At 58.8% G+C, this 19,787-nt stretch overlaps 2 protein-coding genes across 3 annotated transcripts in view; one reads left to right on the top strand and one right to left on the bottom strand.

Annotated features, from left to right (window-relative positions):
* Positions 1-834: 834 nt before the first annotated feature.
* Positions 835-9,535, top strand: Mpnd (MPN domain containing). Its single transcript, XM_046444074.1, has 13 exons — positions 835-862; positions 956-1,206; positions 1,844-2,080; positions 4,404-4,536; positions 5,341-5,425; positions 5,537-5,633; positions 5,927-5,999; positions 6,071-6,147; positions 7,063-7,231; positions 7,311-7,381; positions 7,891-7,980; positions 8,570-8,662; positions 9,349-9,535. The coding sequence occupies exons 1-13, from the start codon at positions 856-858 to the stop codon at positions 9,433-9,435; spliced, it is 1,470 nt and encodes a 489-aa protein (XP_046300030.1). The 5' UTR covers positions 835-855; the 3' UTR covers positions 9,436-9,535.
* A 302-nt stretch (positions 9,536-9,837) lies between these two features.
* Sh3gl1 (SH3 domain containing GRB2 like 1, endophilin A2) overlaps positions 9,838-19,787 on the bottom strand; it is a 31,687-nt gene continuing 21,737 nt past the window's right edge. The window contains exons 2-10 of one of the 2 annotated variants that reach the window (XM_046444075.2): positions 15,393-15,461; positions 15,038-15,110; positions 14,098-14,241; positions 13,618-13,751; positions 13,315-13,473; positions 12,912-13,015; positions 12,085-12,209; positions 11,842-11,901; positions 9,838-11,341 (exon numbers count right to left, since the gene is read on the bottom strand). In XM_046444075.2, the coding sequence (XP_046300031.1) occupies positions 11,145-11,341; positions 11,842-11,901; positions 12,085-12,209; positions 12,912-13,015; positions 13,315-13,473; positions 13,618-13,751; positions 14,098-14,241; positions 15,038-15,110; positions 15,393-15,461 (1,065 nt within the window). In that variant the 3' untranslated portion in view covers positions 9,838-11,144. The remainder of the gene's footprint in view (positions 11,342-11,841; positions 11,902-12,084; positions 12,210-12,911; positions 13,016-13,314; positions 13,474-13,617; positions 13,752-14,097; positions 14,242-15,037; positions 15,111-15,392; positions 15,462-19,787) is intronic. The other variant, XM_046444076.2, reaches the window with a different exon arrangement.

Here is a 19,787-nt window from a genome sequence, read left to right as displayed (position 1 = left end):
GACCGGCAAAGCAACCTTCCATTTACTTTATTAGCATACTAAAAATCACGCCCCAAGGTGGAAACCTAAGTTGCCAAGGAGATGTGAGCCCGCAGAGGAGGTGCAGAACGCTAAGACCCCCCACACACACACACGCCATGCGGGGCGCCCGCGTGTCATCCTGGCAACTCGGGAGGCTGAGGCAGAAGGATCAAGGCCGGCCTCAGCAAATTAATCTTCTTCAAAATAAAATAAAAACAGGGCCAGTGGTGGAGCTCGGTGGAGGTCGCCTCTGGGTTCAGTGTCAAGTACTGCGGTGGAGCGCGGCGACAAAGGCTACAGCGCAAGTCCCAGTTCACACCTCGTTGGCCCGTTCGCGCTCCCCGACTCTCTCTCCTTTCTACAGGCTCCAGCTCTAAAGTTCCCCTCGGTGGCATCAGGCTGTGGCACTCCTGCACCCACAGGCTGCAACTCAGCACGTGGTGGCCTCGGGTGGGGCCACTAGTCTCCGAAGACAGAGGCCCGGGGCCTCAGTCTCCTCCTCTTGGTCCCCACCGCGCTCCCGCCTCAGTTTCCCCGCTCATCCCAGCCCAGATGCAACTAGTAGGTGGTGGCCTTGGGCGGAGTCACGACCCCAGTGAAAGACGAGGTCCGGGACCTCGATTTCCTCCTCCAGGCCGCCCTCCCGCTGGTTTCCGTCAGGGTCCGGGAGGCGGGAGTCCCGGGACTCCGGGGCGGAGCCAGGCGACGCGGGCTGGCGGGCGGAGCCGGGGGGCGCGGGGCGGAGCCGAATGACGCCGGAGGGGCGGGGCCGGACGACGCGGGGCGGGGCCGGGTGACGCGAGGGGCGGGGCGGGGCGCCGGGCGGCCGCAGCTATGGCAGGTACGGCGGGCCCGGGCGGCGGGCGAGGCTTTGCGCGCGGGGGCTGCACCCGCCGTGCGTGCGCGACCCTCTAAGCTCGTCGCTGCCCCGCAGCTCTGGAGCCACTGTCCCCCGCGGGCTGCGCGGGCGAGGAGGCGCCGGATGAGGACGAGGACGAGGCGGAGGCCGAGGACCCCGAGCGGCCGGCCGGCGCGGGCTGCGGGCGCGGCGGCGTTGGCGGGGCCGGGCCGGGGCTCTGCGGCGCGCTGGGGGGCGCGCTCACCAGGCGCGCGGTCACACTGCGGGTGCTGCTCAAAGACGCCTTGCTGGAGCCTGGCGCCGGGGTGCTGTCCATCTACTACCTGGTGAGCGTCCGCTGACCCTCATCCCAGCTCCGACAAGAAGGGAACCCAAGGCCCAGAGCGCCCTGCCGCAGGACGAGACCCCGATGTGGGGAGGGGAACTGAGCCACGGAGCAGCCTGACCCCGGATGGAGCCCCTTCTGGGCAGGAGGACCTGGTTCATCTAAAGCCCCACTCTGCCGTTGAGAGTCTGAGGCTAAGATGGGCCCTCCTGGCTGTGTGACTCCGCAGCCTCTCTGGGTGGTAGCGGTTTCCCCCTCTGTATAAATGGGTGTTTTTCCTCTCCCAGTCCCTTTCCAGTGGATTCAGTGAATAAAGCAGTCCACACATTTCTGGTGTCCAGCAAGGGCTTTAAAAGCACGTACTGTCGTGGTTGCTATTGCTTGATTTTTACATTGAGCACCTGCTGTATGCCAAGCAGCATATTGGGTACTGGGGTACAGTACTAATCAAGGTGGACCCTGTCCTTGCCCTTCCAGGGCTCACAGTCCAGGGACGAGGGGACTGGCCTAGGAAAGGATCCTGGGCTTGAAAGGGTCACTGTACTGGAAAGTGCAGCTCTGCCTCAGGGAGCATGGGTCCGGAGGAGTCCCCTGGAGGGTACCAGGCCCTGGGCACAGCCAGCCCACTGTCTCTGCAGGGAAAGAAGTTCATTGGGGATCTGCAGCCAGATGGGAGAATTGTGTGGCAGGAAACTGGGCAGGTCTTCAACTCTCCCAGTGCCTGGGCCACACACTGCAAGAAACTGGTGAACCCCGCCAAGAAATCCGGCTGTGGCTGGGCCTCTGTCAAGTACAAGGGCCAAAAACTGGACAAGTACAAGGCTGCCTGGCTCCGACGGCACCAGCTGCACGTGCCTGTAGCTCCTGCCGATGAGGTATGTCCTTTGGCTCCTGCAGTAAACGCTGTACGACTTACTGTTGGATGAGGGATGCTCAGTTGCATACAGCACTTCTAGTGCTGGACCAGAGAAGACTTGACCAGAGAACTGAAGGGGGATGGGGAAGCCATGAAGATATCTGGGAAACAGCCCATGCAAAGGACCTGTGGCAGGACAGAGTCTGGTGTGTTGGAAGCACATCAAGGAGGCCCGTGTGACTGGAGCAGAGGGGGAGATAGAGGGAGTAGGTGAAGCACAGAGGGGACAGGGTGGTTCCTGCAGGGCCCTGCAGGTTGCTAGAAGGAGTTGACCTTTTCCCCAAGGGAGGTGCGAACCATGGAGGGCTGTGAACAGAGGACTGAGACTGACTCTCGGTGTTCACAGGGGCCCTGTGGTGGCTGCTGTAGGGAGGACAGGCTTTGGGGGATGAGAGTGGGATGCTGGGACCAGGCAGAGGGACTGGGCTGGTCCTGGTGAGCTAAGGATGCAGCTGGAGCCATTGAGGCCATCCATGTGATTTTTAAAAAATATTTAATTTTTAGTTGTAGTTGGACACTATCTTTTTTCCAGTCATTCATTTTTATGTGGTGCTGGGGAGCGAACCCAGGGCCCTGCAAGTGCTAGGTGGGCGCTCTGCCCCAGCCCCAGGTCCTGGATATTTTTTTTTTAAATTTTTTATTGTTGGTTGTTCAAAACATTACAAATTTCTTGATATATCATATTTCACACTTTGATTCAAGTGGGTTATGAACTCCCATTTTTACCCCATATACAGATTGCAGAATCACATCAGTTACACATCCATTGATTTACATATTGCCATACTAGTGTCTGTTGTGTTCTGCTGCCTTTCCTATCCTCTACTATCCCCCCTCCCCTCCCCTCCCCTCTTCTCTCTCTACCCCCTCTACTGTCATTCATTTCTCCCCCTTGTATTATTTTTCCCTTTCCCCTCACTTCCTCTTGTATGTACTTTTGTATAACCCTGAGGGTCTCCTTCCATTTCCATGCAATTTCCCTTCTCTCTCCCTTTCCCTCCCACCTCTCATCCCTGTTTAATGTTAATCTTCTTCTCCTGCTCTTTGTCCCTACTCTGTTCTTAGTTACTCTCCTTATATCAAAGAAGACATTTGGCATTTGTTTTTTAGGGATTGGCTAGCTTCACTTAGCATAATTTGCTCTAATGCCATCCATTTCCCTGCAAATTCTATGATTTTGTCATTTTTTAGTGCAGAGTAATACTCCATTGTGTATAAATGCCACATTTTTTTTTATCCATTCGTCTATTGAAGGGCATCTAGGTTGGTTCCACAGTCTTGCTATTGTGAATTGTGCTGCTATGAACATCATCGATGTAGCAGTGTCCCTGTAGCATGCTCTTTTTAGGTCTTTAGGGAATAGACCGAGAAGGGGAATAGCTGGGTCAAATGGTGGCTCCATTCCCAGCTTTCCAAGAAATCTCCATACTGCTTTCCAAATTGGCTCTGGATATTTTTGAAAGTGCATCTGACAGGACTTAATGCATCAGATAAGGGGGATCCTGAGTGGGTGGGTGGAGCTGAGCTCAAGAGATGAGAGACAGGGAAGAGCAGGTAAGGGGGCCTAGTCTGGCCCAGTCTGGCCCAGTGTTGCCAGGTTGAGACATCTGTGGGCAGCTGGACCCCTAGTCTGAGATGGACAAGGCCACTCGGAGGGTGTGGGTGGAGGAAGAGGCCTGAGGCCGACGTGTGGGTCCACCTGGGGAAGGACCCGTAGAGGTAGCAGGGGGCCCCGAATGCTGGGTCTGGGTATCAGGGGAGATGCTCCGAGACGGAGGGGGTCTTGTAGTGGCAGACGCTGCTGAGAGGGTGAGTGCAGGGACCGAAATGTGACCTTTAGATTTGAACCCAAAGAGGTCACCTTGGCAGGAGGCGGTTTTTGAGGGGCAGTCAGGGGAATTACAGTGATCCATGAAACTTGCTCTAGAAACGGAACTCGAGGGCGCAAGCCAGATGCTTTACATATATGATCTCACTTCAGCCCAATGGGGCTGGAGACCACTTATCTTTTGACAGATAAGAACGGGAGTTGAGGGGTTAGGGCTGTCCACTGGAGTCACACCCCCTTGTAAGAGGCAGAGCAAATTTGAACCAGAGGGAAAGCAGCCTGGGGGTGCCAGCCAGGCCAGAGTTGCGCTTGCGCATTAGACTGCCTCTGCTCGCTCTCGCCCTCTAGCCGTCGTGTTGGGCAATGGCACCTGGGGCTCCGGTCTGCTAGAAGTCTGGGTTCGGGGGTGCCCGATTGAGAGTCCAGCTGAGTGTCCGGCTGCTGTCCCCGCCAGAGCCCGGCCAGCGAAGGGGAGGAGGAGGAGCTGCTGATGGAGGAAGAGGAGGAGGAGGTCCTGGCGGGGGTCTCAGCAGAGGACAAGAATCGGAGACCGCCTGGGAAGGGTCCCTCGGAGCCTGCACACCCTGGTGAGGGGATCAGGAGAGGCAGGGCGGGAAGGGGGTGGCCCTGGAGCATGGAAGGGGGCGGGGAGAGTTAGGGTCTTGCTCTTCTCCGGAGCCCCCAAGATCCTGCCTGGCTGACTTGGTAGCCCCGCTGCCCAATTTCATTTGCTGCCTGTTTTCTTAAACTAATGCTGGGTTTCTGAGTACCTCGGCCCCATTTCCTTATGTGCGCCCTGATTTCTTTGGCCCACTACCTGGTTTCCTGAGCTTTTTTTTTTTTTTTTTTTTTTTTTGATTACCGGGATTGAACTCGGGGGCACTCAACCACTGAGCCACATCCCCCATCCCCAGCCTTATTTTGTGTTTTATTTAGAGACAGGATCTCATTGAGTTGCTTAGCATCTCCCGGTTGCCAAGGCTGGCTTCAAACCCTCGATCCTCCTGTCTCAGCCTCCTGAGCCTCTAGGATTATAGGCATGCACCACTGTGCCTGGCTCTGAGCTCATTTTTCTTTTAAATATCTATTTTTTAATTGTAGTTGGACACGCTACCTTTATTTTACTTATTTTTATGTGGTGCTGAGATTGAACCCAGGGCCTCACATGTGCTAGGTGATCGCTCTACCTCAGCCACAATCCCAGCCCCCTGAGCTCTTTTTTTAAAAGGCTATCTGTCTGATTTGTTGACATTTATTTCCCAGCTCTTTCTGCCTGATTTTTAAGGCTGCCTCTAGATGGATTTATTTTGGTTTCTTGCACTGCCTGGGTATGCAGATTGCCCTGGGGAGGGCTTTCCGATGCTTTCTTTCTCTCTCCTCCCCCTTTTCAGAGGCCACACCCCCAGGAAAGCGGGTGGAAAACAAGCCCCGCGCGCCTGTGCGCTACTGCATGCTGGGCAGTCGTGACTCTGCCAGGTCAGATGCGCCTCTGCAGCCCTGGCTGGCCGGGTGGGGTGGGGAGATAGTTTCAGGGATGAGGGAGGAGCCTGGGGGTGCCTGAGGCTGTGGGACTCTTGGCCCCTCCAGGAACCCACACACGTTGGTGGAAGTGACATCCTTTGCAGCTATTAACAAGTTCCAGCCGTTCAATGTGGCCATTTCTAGCAATGTGCTCTTCCTGCTGGTATGTGACTAATCTCCCTCCTTGGCCCTGTGTCCAGACAAGGGGCTTCCTGGCCTGGAAAGGGGGCTGGGGTACCCAGGAATGAGGAAGAGAGGGAGGGAGGGGTCTTTGAAATGGCAACTGTGTAAGAGCAGGGAGCTTTGTTTGTTCTGGTTAATAGTAGATTCTCAATACTTGTCTGCTATGGGTAAATGGTAGTTGCTCAATAAATATGTGGAGGAAGAGGAGGGTGGGCTGGCCCTGTAGGGGGCAGGAGCAGCGCCTTAGCCAGTGCCCACTACTCCCTTCCCCAGGACTTCCACAGCCACCTGACGAGGAGTGAGGTCGTGGGGTACCTTGGAGGCCGCTGGGACATCACCAGCCAGAGTGCGTATTGGGGCCGGGTGGAGGGGGTGCTGGGAGTAGGACTAACATCTCTTCTCCCCATCGCCCTGCAGTGCTCACGGTGCTGAGAGCCTTCCCCTGCAGGAGCCGGCTTGGGGACGCTGACACGGCAGCTGCCACTGAAGAGGAGGTGAGGGGCTGCCTGGGCGGAATGCAGCTGTCCTGCCCTTGTCCTGGCAGCTGGCAGTGTTAGCGCTCAGCAGATGTGCAAATGGGACCCAGCCCTGGCTCCTAGGCTCTCTGCCAACCCTACCAGCCCTTCCCCTCAGACCCTCAGTGTTCTCTTCTGTGAAACCTGAGGTGTCGTGGTCTCACGCAGTTCGGTACCTGGCCCTTAGCTCGCATGGGGCTGCTGCGTGCTTTTCCCTTTTCTGTGGTGCTGAGGCTGGAACTCGGGGCTCCCGCAGGATAAGCAGGTGCTCCTCCGCGGGCCACATCCCCAGCCCTTTTCAGTTTCTTTTGAGACAGGGTCTTGCTAGGTGACCCAGGCTGGCCTGGGACTCGTGACCCACCTGGGAGACTCCTGGGTCCCGGGCTGTGCTCCATGCCTACTGCTGCTCTAGTCTTGTTGTCATGATGGAGCTCAGTGTGTCCCTGGCACTGCTCGGAGCACTCTGCAACCACTCTTCGAGGCTTTGTCACAGTGTCCCGCAGGGGACAGTGAGCAGGCGCTGATCAGGCACGTGTCGCCGCCCTGTCCATCTCTGCCCCCCCTTGTTCATGGCTGGGAAGGTCCCTCTTGGGCGGGGTGGGCTCTGTGCCTCCCACCGCAGTTGCCGCGGCAGATGGGAACCGTGGGCACGCGGACCCTGGTGCTTGTCATTCTCTGAGCAACACACACTGTGTCAGGTATCAGGCCACCAGGACAGTCCCAGCCTAGGGGAGAGTGTGCACAGGTTCCGTGCAGATGCTGCGCTGTGCAAGGGCCTTGAGCACCCTGGGATCCCGGTGTCCCCCACAGATAGAGGGCCCACTCTAGTTGCAGGAGCAGAGAGGCACTGAACAGAACCACCCTGTCCCCCACCCTGCTGCTGCCTCTTCCCAGATCTACCAGAGCCTGTTCCTGCGAGGCCTGTCCCTGGTCGGCTGGTACCACAGCCACCCGCACAGCCCGGCGCTGCCCTCGCTGCAGGACATTGACGCGCAGATGGACTACCAGCTGCGGCTGCAGGGCTCCAGCAACGGCTTCCAGCCCTGCCTGGCACTGCTGTGCTGTGAGTCCTGGGCCGAGGAGTGGCGCCCTGCTGGGCCTGCTGAGCCTCCAGCCAGAGCCCTCTCCTCCTCCTTCCCCAGCCCCGTACTACTCTGGCAACCCGGGACCCGAGTCCAAGATCTCACCCTTCTGGGTGATGCCTCCTCCCGAGGTAGGTGGGGCTGCTGGGGTTCTTGGGAGGCCAGGGGGTGTGAGTCGGTGTGGGCAGATGTGCCAGGGCGAGGAGGGTGTGCTGGTGGCTCAAGGTAGGGCACTTCTGTTCTGGGCCTGTTTCTTCCACTGACTTGGTCTAGGGAGGGGAGGGAGCCAGCACCCAGTCCTGCCCTCCGGCAGATGCTGTTAGCCACCCTATTTGAGCTTCTCTGAGGCCTGATGTGGGCCTGGGTGCAGCACGCTGCTCTTAGTGTGGTGGCTTCCTTCCCCAGCCCTGCCTGGCTTCACTGCCCAGGCCCCGCTAGGGGTCAGAGGTCATCCCTGGAGGGAATTCTGGGCTCCGTCTCTTCTTGGCATCTGTGGGCAGGATGCCACTCTGGCCCCATTATCTGGCTCTACCAAGGCCCCATATGGTCCGTAGCCCCGGATCCCAGCCCCAGGCCCTCTGCTGTTCCCACTGCCATGGGTGGGCTGCAAGGTCTTCTGACTGGCATGTACTGCCCTCAGCAAAGGCCCAGCGACTACGGCATCCCCATGGAGGTGGAGATGGCCTACGTGCAGGACGGCTTCCTGACCAACGACATCCTGCACGAGATGGTGAGCTCCACGTGGGAGGGACGGGGGAGATGCCCTGCTAGAGGCACTCAGCACATCCAGATTGACTGCCAATCCTAGGACAAGCCCCAGACCCTCCACAGCCCCTCTCCCTGTTCCTGGCTAGCTCCTGCCTTGGGCCTCTGCACCCGCCACTGGTTCTCCAAGTAGAGAAACTGCAGTTTGGGGTTGTGCCCAGGGCTTGCACACACTAGGCCAGAGCTGCTCACCAGGATGCGCCCCAGCCCAGGTCATAGGCTTGATAACCACATGTTCAGCATGTGCTAAAAAAAAAAAAAGCTAACCTTCTTCACACAGCTGGGTCTGAGTGCCATTCCTTGGCCCTAGGCTAGAAGAGGCAGCAGGGCAGGCCTGCTCTCTGGTGTCCCAGGGGCTTTGTGGAGTCCTGGGGAAGGGAATGTGAATGTGGCCAAGCCCAGAGGTCCCTCCATTTAGTCAAGTTTGGATTAGGTGAGAGGGAGTGGAAGCTGGGGCTGGGATCCTGCTGGTCTAGATAGGGGTCTCGGGACACAGCTGCTTGGCTTGGTCTAGGGAGGGGAGAGAGCCGGCACTCAGTCCTGCCCTCCCGCAGATGCTGCTGGTGGAGTTCTATAAAGGCGCCCCGGACCTGGTGAGGTTCCAGGAGCCCTGGAGCCAGGAGCACAGCTACCTGGACAAGCTAAAGGTGAGACCACATCTGTCCCCAGGAGCTGCAGCCCCAAGGACTGTGCATAGGGAACACCCAGGACTATACTCAAGACACCCCAAGAAAGTGACCACAGTGAAAATAAAATTGGGAACAGCCCAGGGGATCAGCTCAGCAGGGGCTGTGCTGAGCACACACAAGGCCCTGGTTCTCCCCTGCACAAAGCCCCTTGAACCTCGCAACCCCCAGGACGTCCCAGTTGGAGAAGCCTCTCCATCTGACCCCGTGTCACTGCAGGGCCACCTGAAGAGGGGACACAGGTTTTGATTTGATTTGGAGCCTTGAGCTCCAGCAAGGCCAGAGGCAGCTGGTGTGTGAGCTGGCTTCTCTGGTGGCTGGCCCCTGGCCGCCGCCTTCTGAGGGTGCCCTGTTTACTTCCTACTTGAATCTGTCTGGTGTACTTTGTGTAGAAGCACCTTCCTGCCCGCCTGTGGCCTGTCATTCACACTTGGACATCAGTGGCCTGGGATCGGGCAGGCAGACACCCCCCCCCCCCACCTGGACATCGTGCCTGCAGCCCACTGGTTCTGGGTCAAGTGCACTGTTCCCCTTGGCGAGTTGGGACTTAGGAACGCCACTGTGTGCTTGGTTGAGGATCTGGCTCTGCCAGGGTGTTTCACTTGGGTGGTGGCAGGGCACTGAGCCACCAGCCCTGCTTGTTTCAGATCTCCTTGGCCAGCAGGACACCCAAAGACCAAGGTCTGTGCCATGTGCTGGAGCAGGTCTACAGTCTCCTCAAGCAGGGGAGCTGAGGGTGCTGTCCTGAGATCAGAGGTGACTATGGGGACTGGCTCAAGGACTCCGTCTGTTGCTGTCCCGTCCTGTGTGAGATAATAAAAAACTGAGCCGCCAGCAGCCTGCAGTGTGTCTCATGGAGTGGACAAGAGCCAGCTGCCAGCCCAAGCTGGGTCCCCTGAGCAGCTCCAAGTGTGGCTTCCTCCTCTGGGTGGCAGGGCAGGGCACTGAGCTACAGATGCAAGTGGTTCCCCAGCCAGCTCCACAGCACCTATGGGTGAGGGCTGCTGTTTAGGCAGCAGAGCACCTTGGGATGCAGAATCACCCACAAGTGACTGGGGGCTGGTACTAGGGGTGCCCCTTACTGGCCGGCACAGAGGAGCTGAGGTCTACCCCTGCACCAACATGAGACCAAGGGCTGTAGAAAGAAACATTTAATACTTCTTTTTTTAAAAAAATTAGGCGTACATTTCAGTCCACCCTGGATGGGAAGCCAGGTCGCACCGCCCGTCTTGGCAGAGACTGCGTGTCCCCATGTGGTAGTCACAAAGGGGCAAAAGAGAAGGGCAGAGCCTGGTGTCCCAGGGGCTTTGTGGAGTCCTAGGGAAGGGAATGTGAATGTGGCCAAGCCCAGAGGTCCCTCCATTTAGACAAGTTTGGATTAGGTGAGAGGGAGTGGAAGCTGGGGCTGGGATCCTGCTGGTCTGGGTAGGGGTCTCGGGACACAGCCGCTGGCTTGGTGTAGGGAAGGCAGGTGCTGGCAAGCCAGGTCTGAGGTGACAGTCTTCAGAGCATTCGAGCTCAACCTCCGGCAGAGCAGGATGGGCCGTGGTCCCGAGTGAGCTGTTTGTGTGCAGGGTGGGCACAGCCCTCCATGTGCTGGGGCTTTAGGAGGCTGGACCCATTGGCCTCATGAGGGTGGCTATGGGTGGGTGGGTACAAGCCAGCCAGTGTCTGAGGACTTGGCTGGGAGGGTGACAGGCTCCTGAGACAGCGGTGGGCCCAGGGCTCCTGGGAGAGGGCTTGTCCTTGAGCAGGCAGCCTCTGAAAACCCAGGCCTATCTCGTCCTGATCACAAGCAGAGCTGACAGCAGGTTCTAAGAGGTGAGGGACGCCCTGGCCTAGGGGCCTCTGAAGGCCCCAGCTCTCCAGGAAGTAGCATGTGTGCAAGGCTCAGGGACAGCACCTCTGGGACTTCAGGCCTCTGGGGTGCCCTGGATGGGGGCCTGGCCCATCGCCAGCAACGGGCGGGGAGGGGATTTAAAACCTGGGATGTGGGGAGGTGGCCAGGGGTCTTGCCTCAGTCCCACCCCACCCTGTTAAGGCAGCAGGTCAGGTGACAGGGAGAGGAGCTGGGCCCTGCAGCCACAACAGGGATGGCCCCAGGATGGGAGGAAATTGCTGCTCCTCCAGGGAACATTAGTGTTTCTAAGAGCACCTTAGTGTTAGTCCCACCTCAGGCCTGCTGGCCGGGGAAGGAGGCCATGAAAGGGAAGGAAGGACGCAGCCCAGCCCCAGGAGGACTGCCAGAAGGTGGGGAAGGGAGCCCGCTGCCTCCAGTGTGGGCCCACGCTCACCGGTGCAGACGGGCAGGCCCGGATGAGAGCTGCCTGCCTCGTTGGCCCTGCAGCCTGGTGACAGGCCGCCCGGTGGGCCCGAATCAGCTGCTAAATGGAATGCAGGAGACCCGGCTGGTGTGGACGGAGGGCGGGAGGGCCTTGGCATGTCACTGCGGCAGAGGCACGAGCACCTCCACGTAGCTGAGGGGGAAGAAGCCCGACTGGCCGTGCAGCATGCCCTCGTACCAGTTCTCGTCGATCTGGTTGGTGAGCGTGATGAGGTCGCCCTCGCGGAAGCCCAGCTCCCCGTCGTTCTCAGGCTCAAAGTCGTACAGTGCCTTGCAGCTGGGCTGGTCCAAGGGTGCTGGGGGCAGGAGAGATGTGAGGGCCACTGTGCCCTCACCAGCTCTCTCTCACCAAGCCCTGGCCCCTCTCCCTGGTAGCCCTGCCACTCAGCTGCCCCCCCTGCCCCGACTGCTGGAGGAAGACGTGGAGCCAGGTCTGGCAATGGTCAGCCACAGTGTTGCTGGGAAGCACTGGAGATGCCCACAGGGTCATGGAGAAGAAAGACTGGCCAGAGCACTCAGGGCACTGTACAGGCAAGACAGCCTTGAGCCAGGCTGGTGTCCTTGGCCCTCAGCACTTGATCCCCTGGTGTGCACATGAGGCTAGGGGCTGGAGACCCACCGGCAGTGGGGGCGGTCCAACCAGCTCCCATCTGGGCCCCACTGCCCACAGGGGACAGGCAGGACTTCCTGGCCCAGGAGATGTGTAGGAGAAAGACCCCTTCGGAATACAACAGAAGGCAGTGTTGCCAGCTAAGTTCAGCCATCAGCAAGGAAGCCATTAGCAGGGGACACTCACGCATACTCCTACTGGGGGTCCGGATGGGCTTGTCCGAAGATCGGAAGGACGATGAAGCTGCTTGTGAACAGAACAGAGGGAGGCTGATCACAGTGTGTGTGGGGGGCCATTTCCTGGTCCCTGGGGACCCCCTCCTGTAGTCCAGGTGGACAGTGGGCTTGGGTTTTCCTGGGCCTTGGCTCTCAGAGGCCTGGGACAGGGCCAGCCCTCTGCCACCCAGAGCAGCATTCCATTCCCTGTTACCTGTGGTCTTGGGGGCTGTGGTGCAGGGGAAGCCCCCGTTGGACTGCTCTGGCTCTCCGAGGTCAAAAGGCTCCCGGGGCTTGGGCTTGTACTCCCGCTTGGGGCGTGAGGAGGCGTCTCGCACCCTGTGGGGGGAATCATTGGCCATGAGGGCCTCAGCACTCCGGATCCAAGCTGATGCCCTAGGCCCCATCACAGGGGACACTGTTGGTTAGAGGCTCCTGGAAGCAGAGGCCCTGGGCTGGTCCCCCACCCCCGCCCGGCACCTTCAGAAGCTGCAGACTACTTCTAGATAGTTCAATGCATGGGTTACGCTGTGAGGTCCCCGACAGCCCAGGAAGCAGGTGCCCTGCATGTCCTGTCCCGCCCCCTGAAGCCGGCCCAGCTCTAGTTGACCACACGCCTCAGAGGTGAGCCTCAGGCAGGGCATGGGTGGGGAGGGGTCAGCAGGCTACCGTGGACCTCAGGGTGAACTGGGTGGCTCAGCACTCTAACCTCTTGACCCTCATGTCACTCCTCCTGTCTCCCAGGGGGACCAGGATGAGCCTAATAATGTCCTGCTTCCTCATGTGGCCCCTCCCAACTCAGGCAGCCTGGGAGACTCTGGAAGCAGACTCAGGGCCATGCTGTGGAACCTGCTCACACCAGGGCGGCCTCACACATAGGGCTGCTGTCCCTATGGCCAACAGAGGGGCACGAGGGCCCAGGGCCTGCAGGAAGCATGGGGACTCAGGCTTCAGGGAACTCTGGCGGGGAGCCATCGGGGACAGGGAGAGAACAAGAGGGACTCCGGCAGAGAAGATGCCCGCCACAGCGAGGCGGCCCACCTGCGCCTGAGCTTGTCGGCCAGCTCGTCCAGGATCTGCACGGCCTGTCGGTGGTAGTCCAGCTGCGCGTCCACCAGGGCCGAGAGCTGGCTCACCTGCTCGATCTGTGGGACCAGCAGGGCTGGAGGGACACCACTATGGTGGCTGTCTCCCTGCTGACCCCCATGCTGCAGCCTGAGCAGGGCCCCAGGTTTGGGGAGTGCTCCTCGCTTTTGGCAGTGGGCAGGCTGCTGCCTGCAGCCCTCTGTTCCCCTGAAGCCATGTGGCCTCCCTCAAGCTTTCGCTGAGCCTGGGTGTGCCAGGTACAGGAGGGGTTACCCTGGCTCCTGTGATGCCACCCCACCCCCACGACACCCAGGGCAGCTGGTCACACAGGAGGGCACAGCGGGATACGGCCACGCACGTCTGTCTCCAGGAGGTTGTGCATGCTGGTCTCTGCCACTTCCTTGGACTCCTCAAACTTCTCCATGGCCTGGCGCAGCTCCTCGTCAGGGATCTTGCCCTGCCGCTTCTTTTTGTAGTCAAAGTCCAGGCGGCGACCTTCCAGCTTCTTCAGGTGGTGCTGTAGGTTGCAGGGGACAAGTGTCACCTGGTGGCTCCCGGGATAGATGGGAGAATTGTCCAACATGTGACCTGGTTGTTGTGGAAGGGTGACCCTGGGGCTGGGCTGAGGGCGGGACTGGGCAGTGGGACGCTGCAGCAGCACCTGGATCTCCTTCAGGTCTTTGTCACACAGGTTCTGCAGCGGGTCAATGAAGTTCTGCTTGACCTCTATGTCCAGCGAGTCCTTCACCTCAGCCAGGCGCTTCATGGACTCCCCTGCATCCAGCAGGGCATCACCTGCAGAGAAGAGGGGCATGGGAAGCTGTCGCAGGGGCCCTTCCTGCTGGATCGATATCCTCCCTGCTCCTGAACGGTCCCTCCTCAACAGCCAACATCCTGACAATTGGAATTTGGTACCAAACAAAGGCTCTTCCCTAGTGTCCCTCCCTTTGGTCAGGTTTGGGTGAATCGACCCCTGCCCACCCACCCCCACTGGTCTGGACAGCCCCCTGCATGGGGAAGCTCTTTGTGCCATCACATATCCCCAGACCCAAGGATGGCACTTGGCACAGAGGACCTGAGAGCTGTGCCCCTGGGGACTATGCTCAGGGCTGCCCTGCAGGGGGCAGCATGTGCAGCTCACCAAAGTTGGACTCTCCGCCCAGCTCCTTCCCGTGGCGGATCATGCACTCTCCCAGGAGGCCTTCCGACTGCGGGTAGCCGGGGTTCTTCACCTGGCCCCGGATCTTGGACACCGTGTTCAGCATTGTCAGCTTGGCCCGAGAGGCTGCAACAGGACCAGCCAGGGGGGCGCCATGGGGATTCCTCCTGCACCTGTCCCTTCCTAAAGTGCACCTGTGCAAGACCTGTTTCCCAAGATCGCCCACAAGACAGGCCACCAGGAGTGTGACTCCCCTCTGGACACCCCAGCAGCCACAAAAGAATTGGCAGTGCACAGGAAGAGCGGGTCCCCAAGTGAGTGCTCCCTCCTCCCAGCACCTCCTTGAAACAAAAGCTGCAGGAGGGAGGAGGGAGCTGCACGTGCAGCCTCAGGGGTGGGGGACACAGCTGTGGATCTCTGTCCCTTTCTGTTCTTGGCACTAGCCTCCAGTGGCTGCTGCTGGATTTGCTGCTCATCTGTGCTCCTTGCCTCCCAATGCAGAGCCAGGGGAAAGGTTCTGCCTGCTCTGGGCCCAGGAGTCAGCCCCATGCTCCAAGGATGGAGCCCTGGCCAGATCAGGAGATTGGTACCCCCCCGTACACTGCTCCAGTGTGTCAGGAGGGGAAAGATGTTCTTTTCTGCAGGGCCTGTTGGCTGGCGGCGGTGGTGGTGGGGTTACTGAAGGATAAGATTGTTATGCGGAGAAGTTGCCCTACAGTGAAGCCAGCATAAGGGAAGGCAAGCTGTCAGCTCAAGTAGAAAACAAGTACATGATCCTAAACATGGTGCTTGGACCCCTGGATCCAGCCATGCCTGCAGCCCACCCACCCAGGCACAGTAGTCCCTCTTTGTGCTCTGTTCATTTAAGATTCTTGTTGACATAGGAGGCCTGGGCAGACCCCAGACAGCAAGCTGGCCCTACCTGGGTTGGGCTGCAGATACTCGATTGTTCTGACCAGCACTTCTGCCACTGCCTTGCTGGTGACATCCACCTTCTGTGGAGAGAGGCAGTGTTTGAGCTCCACAGCCATTGGCACCCAAGGCCAAAACAGGCCTGCCCAACCCTGTCCATCAGCTCAGCTGCATCCTGTCCCCATCGCTGCTTGCCTGGGGTTGGGTTGAAGCTGCTACCTATGAGTCCACCTGATTGACAGGGGCCTGTCAGTCACAGCCCTGCCAGGGTGGGCACGTCCACTGGGGCTCCACGGTGAGGCAGCACTCTGGGGCCCCTCTTTCAGTAGCACTGACCAGCGTGAGGAGCCTGGGCAGTTTCCTACCTTCTCCATCTCTTTGAAGTCATCGTCCAGCTTGGTCCCCTCTGCCCCTCCGACCTTCTCGCTGACCAACTGGAAGACAAAAGGAGGGAGACCATGTGAAGTGCAGAGGAGGAGGAAGAGGCACCCCTGGGTGTATCCCAGTCGCATCTGCTGCAGCCACCATGGCCTACAGGGAACCTAAACATGGTGACGACGGCAAGACTGACAAGGTGGCTGGGCGAGACCTGGCAGTCCAGGTGGCACTGGACGTCAGGGGTGCACCCAGGACCAAACACTCCCCTTGGAGAGGCAGACCTACAGGTGAGGGGTGCAGGATCCCACTGTGTAGGAAAACAGCCCTGGAGACACACTTCCAGAAGTGCCTACGTGAACCCCCTGCAGATGGAGCCGTGCGGATTTGCCCCACACCTTTCTTGAGTGTCTTTCAATCGAGTGAAAAAACAAACAAAAATCACCACAACCCTGCTCATAATTTGGTTGAGAGCCAGCCAACAGGTAAATGGTCTTGGGCAGAGGGGCAGGTGGCCAGAGCGGGTCTGGTGCACGTGCATGTGCTCGACCCCTGCAGCTGACACCCAGGCATACCCTCCCGAGCTGCAGAGCAGGCGCGGCTGCCCCACTCGTACACTGTGAGCTCCCGGGAAGTTCACAAGGTGAGTGCACACCTGGGTCCTCCGGGACTGACCAGTATTGTGACTATAATGACCTACAAGGGTGGCCAGCCAGGGATGTAAACCAGTTACAGGAATGCGAGGGTAAGCACAACAAGAACACCATCCGCCAGCCGCACCCTCTGACCAAGTGCCTGAATATGAAAAAATCCACTGGCTGCAAAAGTAGCCCTGAAACTGGGAAGAGCCTCAATCATGCTGGCACACTGAGGGCTTGGTGCAGGTTTACATCTGTGTGACAAGGTGGCTGGTCTACTGGAAACCTTGAGGGCCCCAGGGAGCAGGGCAGAGACCCCTGAGTCCCTGCACTGCCGAGGTTCCTTGTCCAGTGCCTTCAGGGCACTGTGAACAGGCAGCACAAAGGCAGGCTTGCTGTACCTTTCCTGAGTCCCAGTCTATTCAGCCAGGAGGGAGATGGGGACAAGACAAAGCACCTGTCAGGGAATGTGCAGTTCTCTAAGCCAAACACAGACCCTCTTATATACAGCTGGAACAAGATTAAGAAATGGAACAGGTTGGCCACCTCCCACCACCTGGGCAGGACAGGCTGCAGGGCCCCCTGACCAAGGGCTCCTGTGCCTGGGAGGTGGCTGGGAGAGACCTGGCAGTCCAGGTGGCACTGGACGTCAGGCTCACCGCACCCCGAGGAGCCCCACCCCGCCCCAGGAGGAAACCTTAGGTCTGGTGCTAGGCCTGGCTGTGGGCACAGAGATGCCAACACACACAGAATTGGCGGCATTTCTAGAGACACCTGCTCAGAGACACTGTGTACCACCAGGTGTGCATGCAGGGGCCAACTATGGCTGAATGACACGTTGACAACCCTATGACAGGGCTGGGATGCCCTCCTGGGTAGGGGGCTGATGGGTGGCAGCGAGGCTGCTCCTGGGCTACTGCGGTGCCTCAACCTCCCACCAGAGGCTCCCTGCCTCTCCAGGAAGGAAACTGAGTGGGCCTGGCGCCCCATCTCCCAGAGGGCATCCATCCTCTATGGGCATGCCTAGAGGGGAGCAGGCCCCAGTGCAGAGGAGGCCCAGGGGCAGACAGCACACGGAAACTGCCCTGTTTACTGACTAGGGTTCTCACTGCAGGACTTATCAGAGCTTTTCCCGAGTGGGTAGCATGAGGCGAGAGGAGGGACAGCCATGGGCTCCTTCCAGTAATCAGTGTTTATGTGGGATGGCCTGGCAGCCTGTTCCCACCTGAAGTGAGGCTCTGGCACAGGGGGCCTGAGTCTTCTGGTGGTTTCCACAGCTCACTCACCCCACCCCCACGTGGTTCAACTGTCAGGAGGCTTGATGTCACTCAAGTGACCGTGTGCATTTAATGTCCTGGTCTAATGGTATGTGACCATATCCCGGTGTGCAAGTATGTATGTGTGCACACACACCCGGACAGCAGAGACAGGCTTGTGTCCTTCTGGCAGCTAACAGTCACAGCAGAAGAGTGGAAGGTGTCATCTGCTGTCACTGGTGACTATCACCCCAAGACTGAGGGGTACCTGCCAGTCCACACCTAGCAGTCTCCCTGGCTCCAAATGTTGCAAGATGTGAGCAAGGGATGCTGTGATGGTCCCTGTAGTGCCCAGTGTGCTATATGAGGGGAGGCCTAGCAGAGCATTTGGTGGCCCAGGACACAGGTAGAGACAGCGAGGATCTCAACAGGAACCACAGCAACCTAGGAGGAAATGGTCCAAGAGCAGAAATGGGGAGGCTTGAGAAGTACCCACCCTCCCGGATTTGCTTGCTGGGCCCAGGAGCAGGCCTGCTCCACAGAAGGCAGCCTTCCAGATCACCTGACTGCACATCCCCTTGTCCACGCCCACTGGGAGGCTGGACTCCTGTTCCAGGAGGCGCCTGGGACTTAGGGGAGAGGCAGGAAAGAAGTGGGAGGGACACTGGCCCCCTGTCACTGCTGGCCCTGCACAGTGTGCTCCACCCCACAGGCAGGCTGGCCTAGGGATTAGGCCAGGATTAGCAATAAAGACCCTCTGCCAGCAGTTCTGGGGCGTTCCACTGAGTTTCATGGGTCAGTTTCGCTTCCTTTGTGGGTGGGAAGTCAGGACGCTCTCAGAGCTGGGGCTGCCCACAGGGAAATGTGAGGCCAGCTCCTGCAGTGAATTGAGAACTGAAGCCAACCAGGCACAAACCACCACTTCCTGAGGGCACCTGGGCCTGAGGACCTGTTCTGAGCAAGGCACAGCTGGTGGGTTCTTATGTGTCTCTTGGCCTCAGCCTCCCAAGGCCCCCACAACGTCTTCAGGAACTCCATGTTCACATGGCCACTGTCTGTACCAGGGGGGATCTGTAAGACTGAGAAGTCCCTTCTCTCCGCAGCTCCACAGGCTAGGAACAGGCACAAATGGACAGAAAGGTCAAAGGCCAAAAGGAAGATGTGGGAGTGATGAGTCTGCCTCATGTTGACTACAGGCCCAATAGCAATGGAAGAAGGACAGCACCTGGGCAGGGGCAGAACATACACAAATGGGTTACAAGAACGCACCTTTAGTCTCCACGTGAGGAGTGGTGCTATTCACGTCCCTGTCGCAGGGCAGCCAACCCCAGAGGGGCTGACGCCATCTCCACGGGGGACTAGCATACTGCCCCACCTTGCTCAGCAGCAGATATGAAATGAAGCCTTTGACAGAGCCCATCCCAAAGTGAGGCCAATTGGAGTCCCACCCTGAGGACAGACGGCCGAGGAGCAAGTCCACGCTGCCTCTTGGCAGCCAGGTGCAGAGCACACACAGCACGGGCCTGAGCCCTGCTGAGCGAGCTGTGTGGCACAGCACCTGCTGGGGTCGGCAGAGCAGCTGTGGAGCCCAAGTGACTGCTGTGCCCAGGAGGGCAGCCAGCGTGAAACCCACACCATCACCTCCTACCCAGTCCCAGGACAGATGTGAGCTGGACCCTGAGAGGGAACTCATCCAAGACTGCCCTAGATTTGGGCAGCAGCCCATTTCCTGTGAAGGCTCCTGCAGAGGCCATACCTAGGTGGTCCCTGCTGGGTGGGAAACAGGGCTGAGAAGTCACTGTTGCCTGCAGGACACATCCTCAGAACCTCCTGAAGCTGGATCCTGACCTCAGAGTCAGCCCAAGGTCGCCCAGTGGAGACCTGCCTGCTCTTACCTCATGTGCCCCACCCACTTGTGCCCGGCCCCCGCTCACACACATTTGCTTTTGACCAGCACGGCCCCTTTACTGTTTTTGTCACCTGTGTACCAGGCACCTGGGGAGCAAGCAATCAGATGGGTCTCCATTCCAGAGCATGTGACTCCTGGTAGCACAGGTGGCCCATCGGTATTAATAATGACCAGGGCTGGGGGTGGCTCAGTGGTAGAGCGCTTGCCTAGCGTGCACCAAGCCCCAGGCACCATCCCCATTACTGAGGTTGGGGATCCAACCAAACAAAGAGAAAAGACCTTAAGAGAAGCGGTTTTCTTTCAAAGACAAGCGTTCTTCTGAGTCCTAATCCTTGGCCATCTTTGGGCAGAGTGAGGAACTGACCCACAGGAGGGTTCCACCATAGTGGAAATGCACAGAACAGGTTGCCAAGCTGCTGCACCACAGTGGGGGTGGGAGTGGGGCATGAATCACAAGCAACGGGGTGGAGAACAAGTGGCCAGGTGCAGGCTCGGTGGATTGTTTGAAGGAAAGAAAGCAGCATGGAGGAGTGGGAGGGCAGAGGGCTGCTGCTGGGCCTCATTTCCTTAGGACCCTGAAGT

Source organism: Marmota monax, unplaced genomic scaffold, assembly GCF_021218885.2.
Source record: "Marmota monax isolate L192 unplaced genomic scaffold, Marmota_monax_Labrador192_F-V1.1 WCK01_AAM20220418_F8-fsc00102, whole genome shotgun sequence".
Classification (NCBI taxonomy): domain Eukaryota; kingdom Metazoa; phylum Chordata; class Mammalia; order Rodentia; family Sciuridae; genus Marmota; species Marmota monax.
The sequence above is the reverse complement of the archived record's forward strand: the minus strand, read 5'-3'. Positions and strand labels throughout refer to the sequence as shown.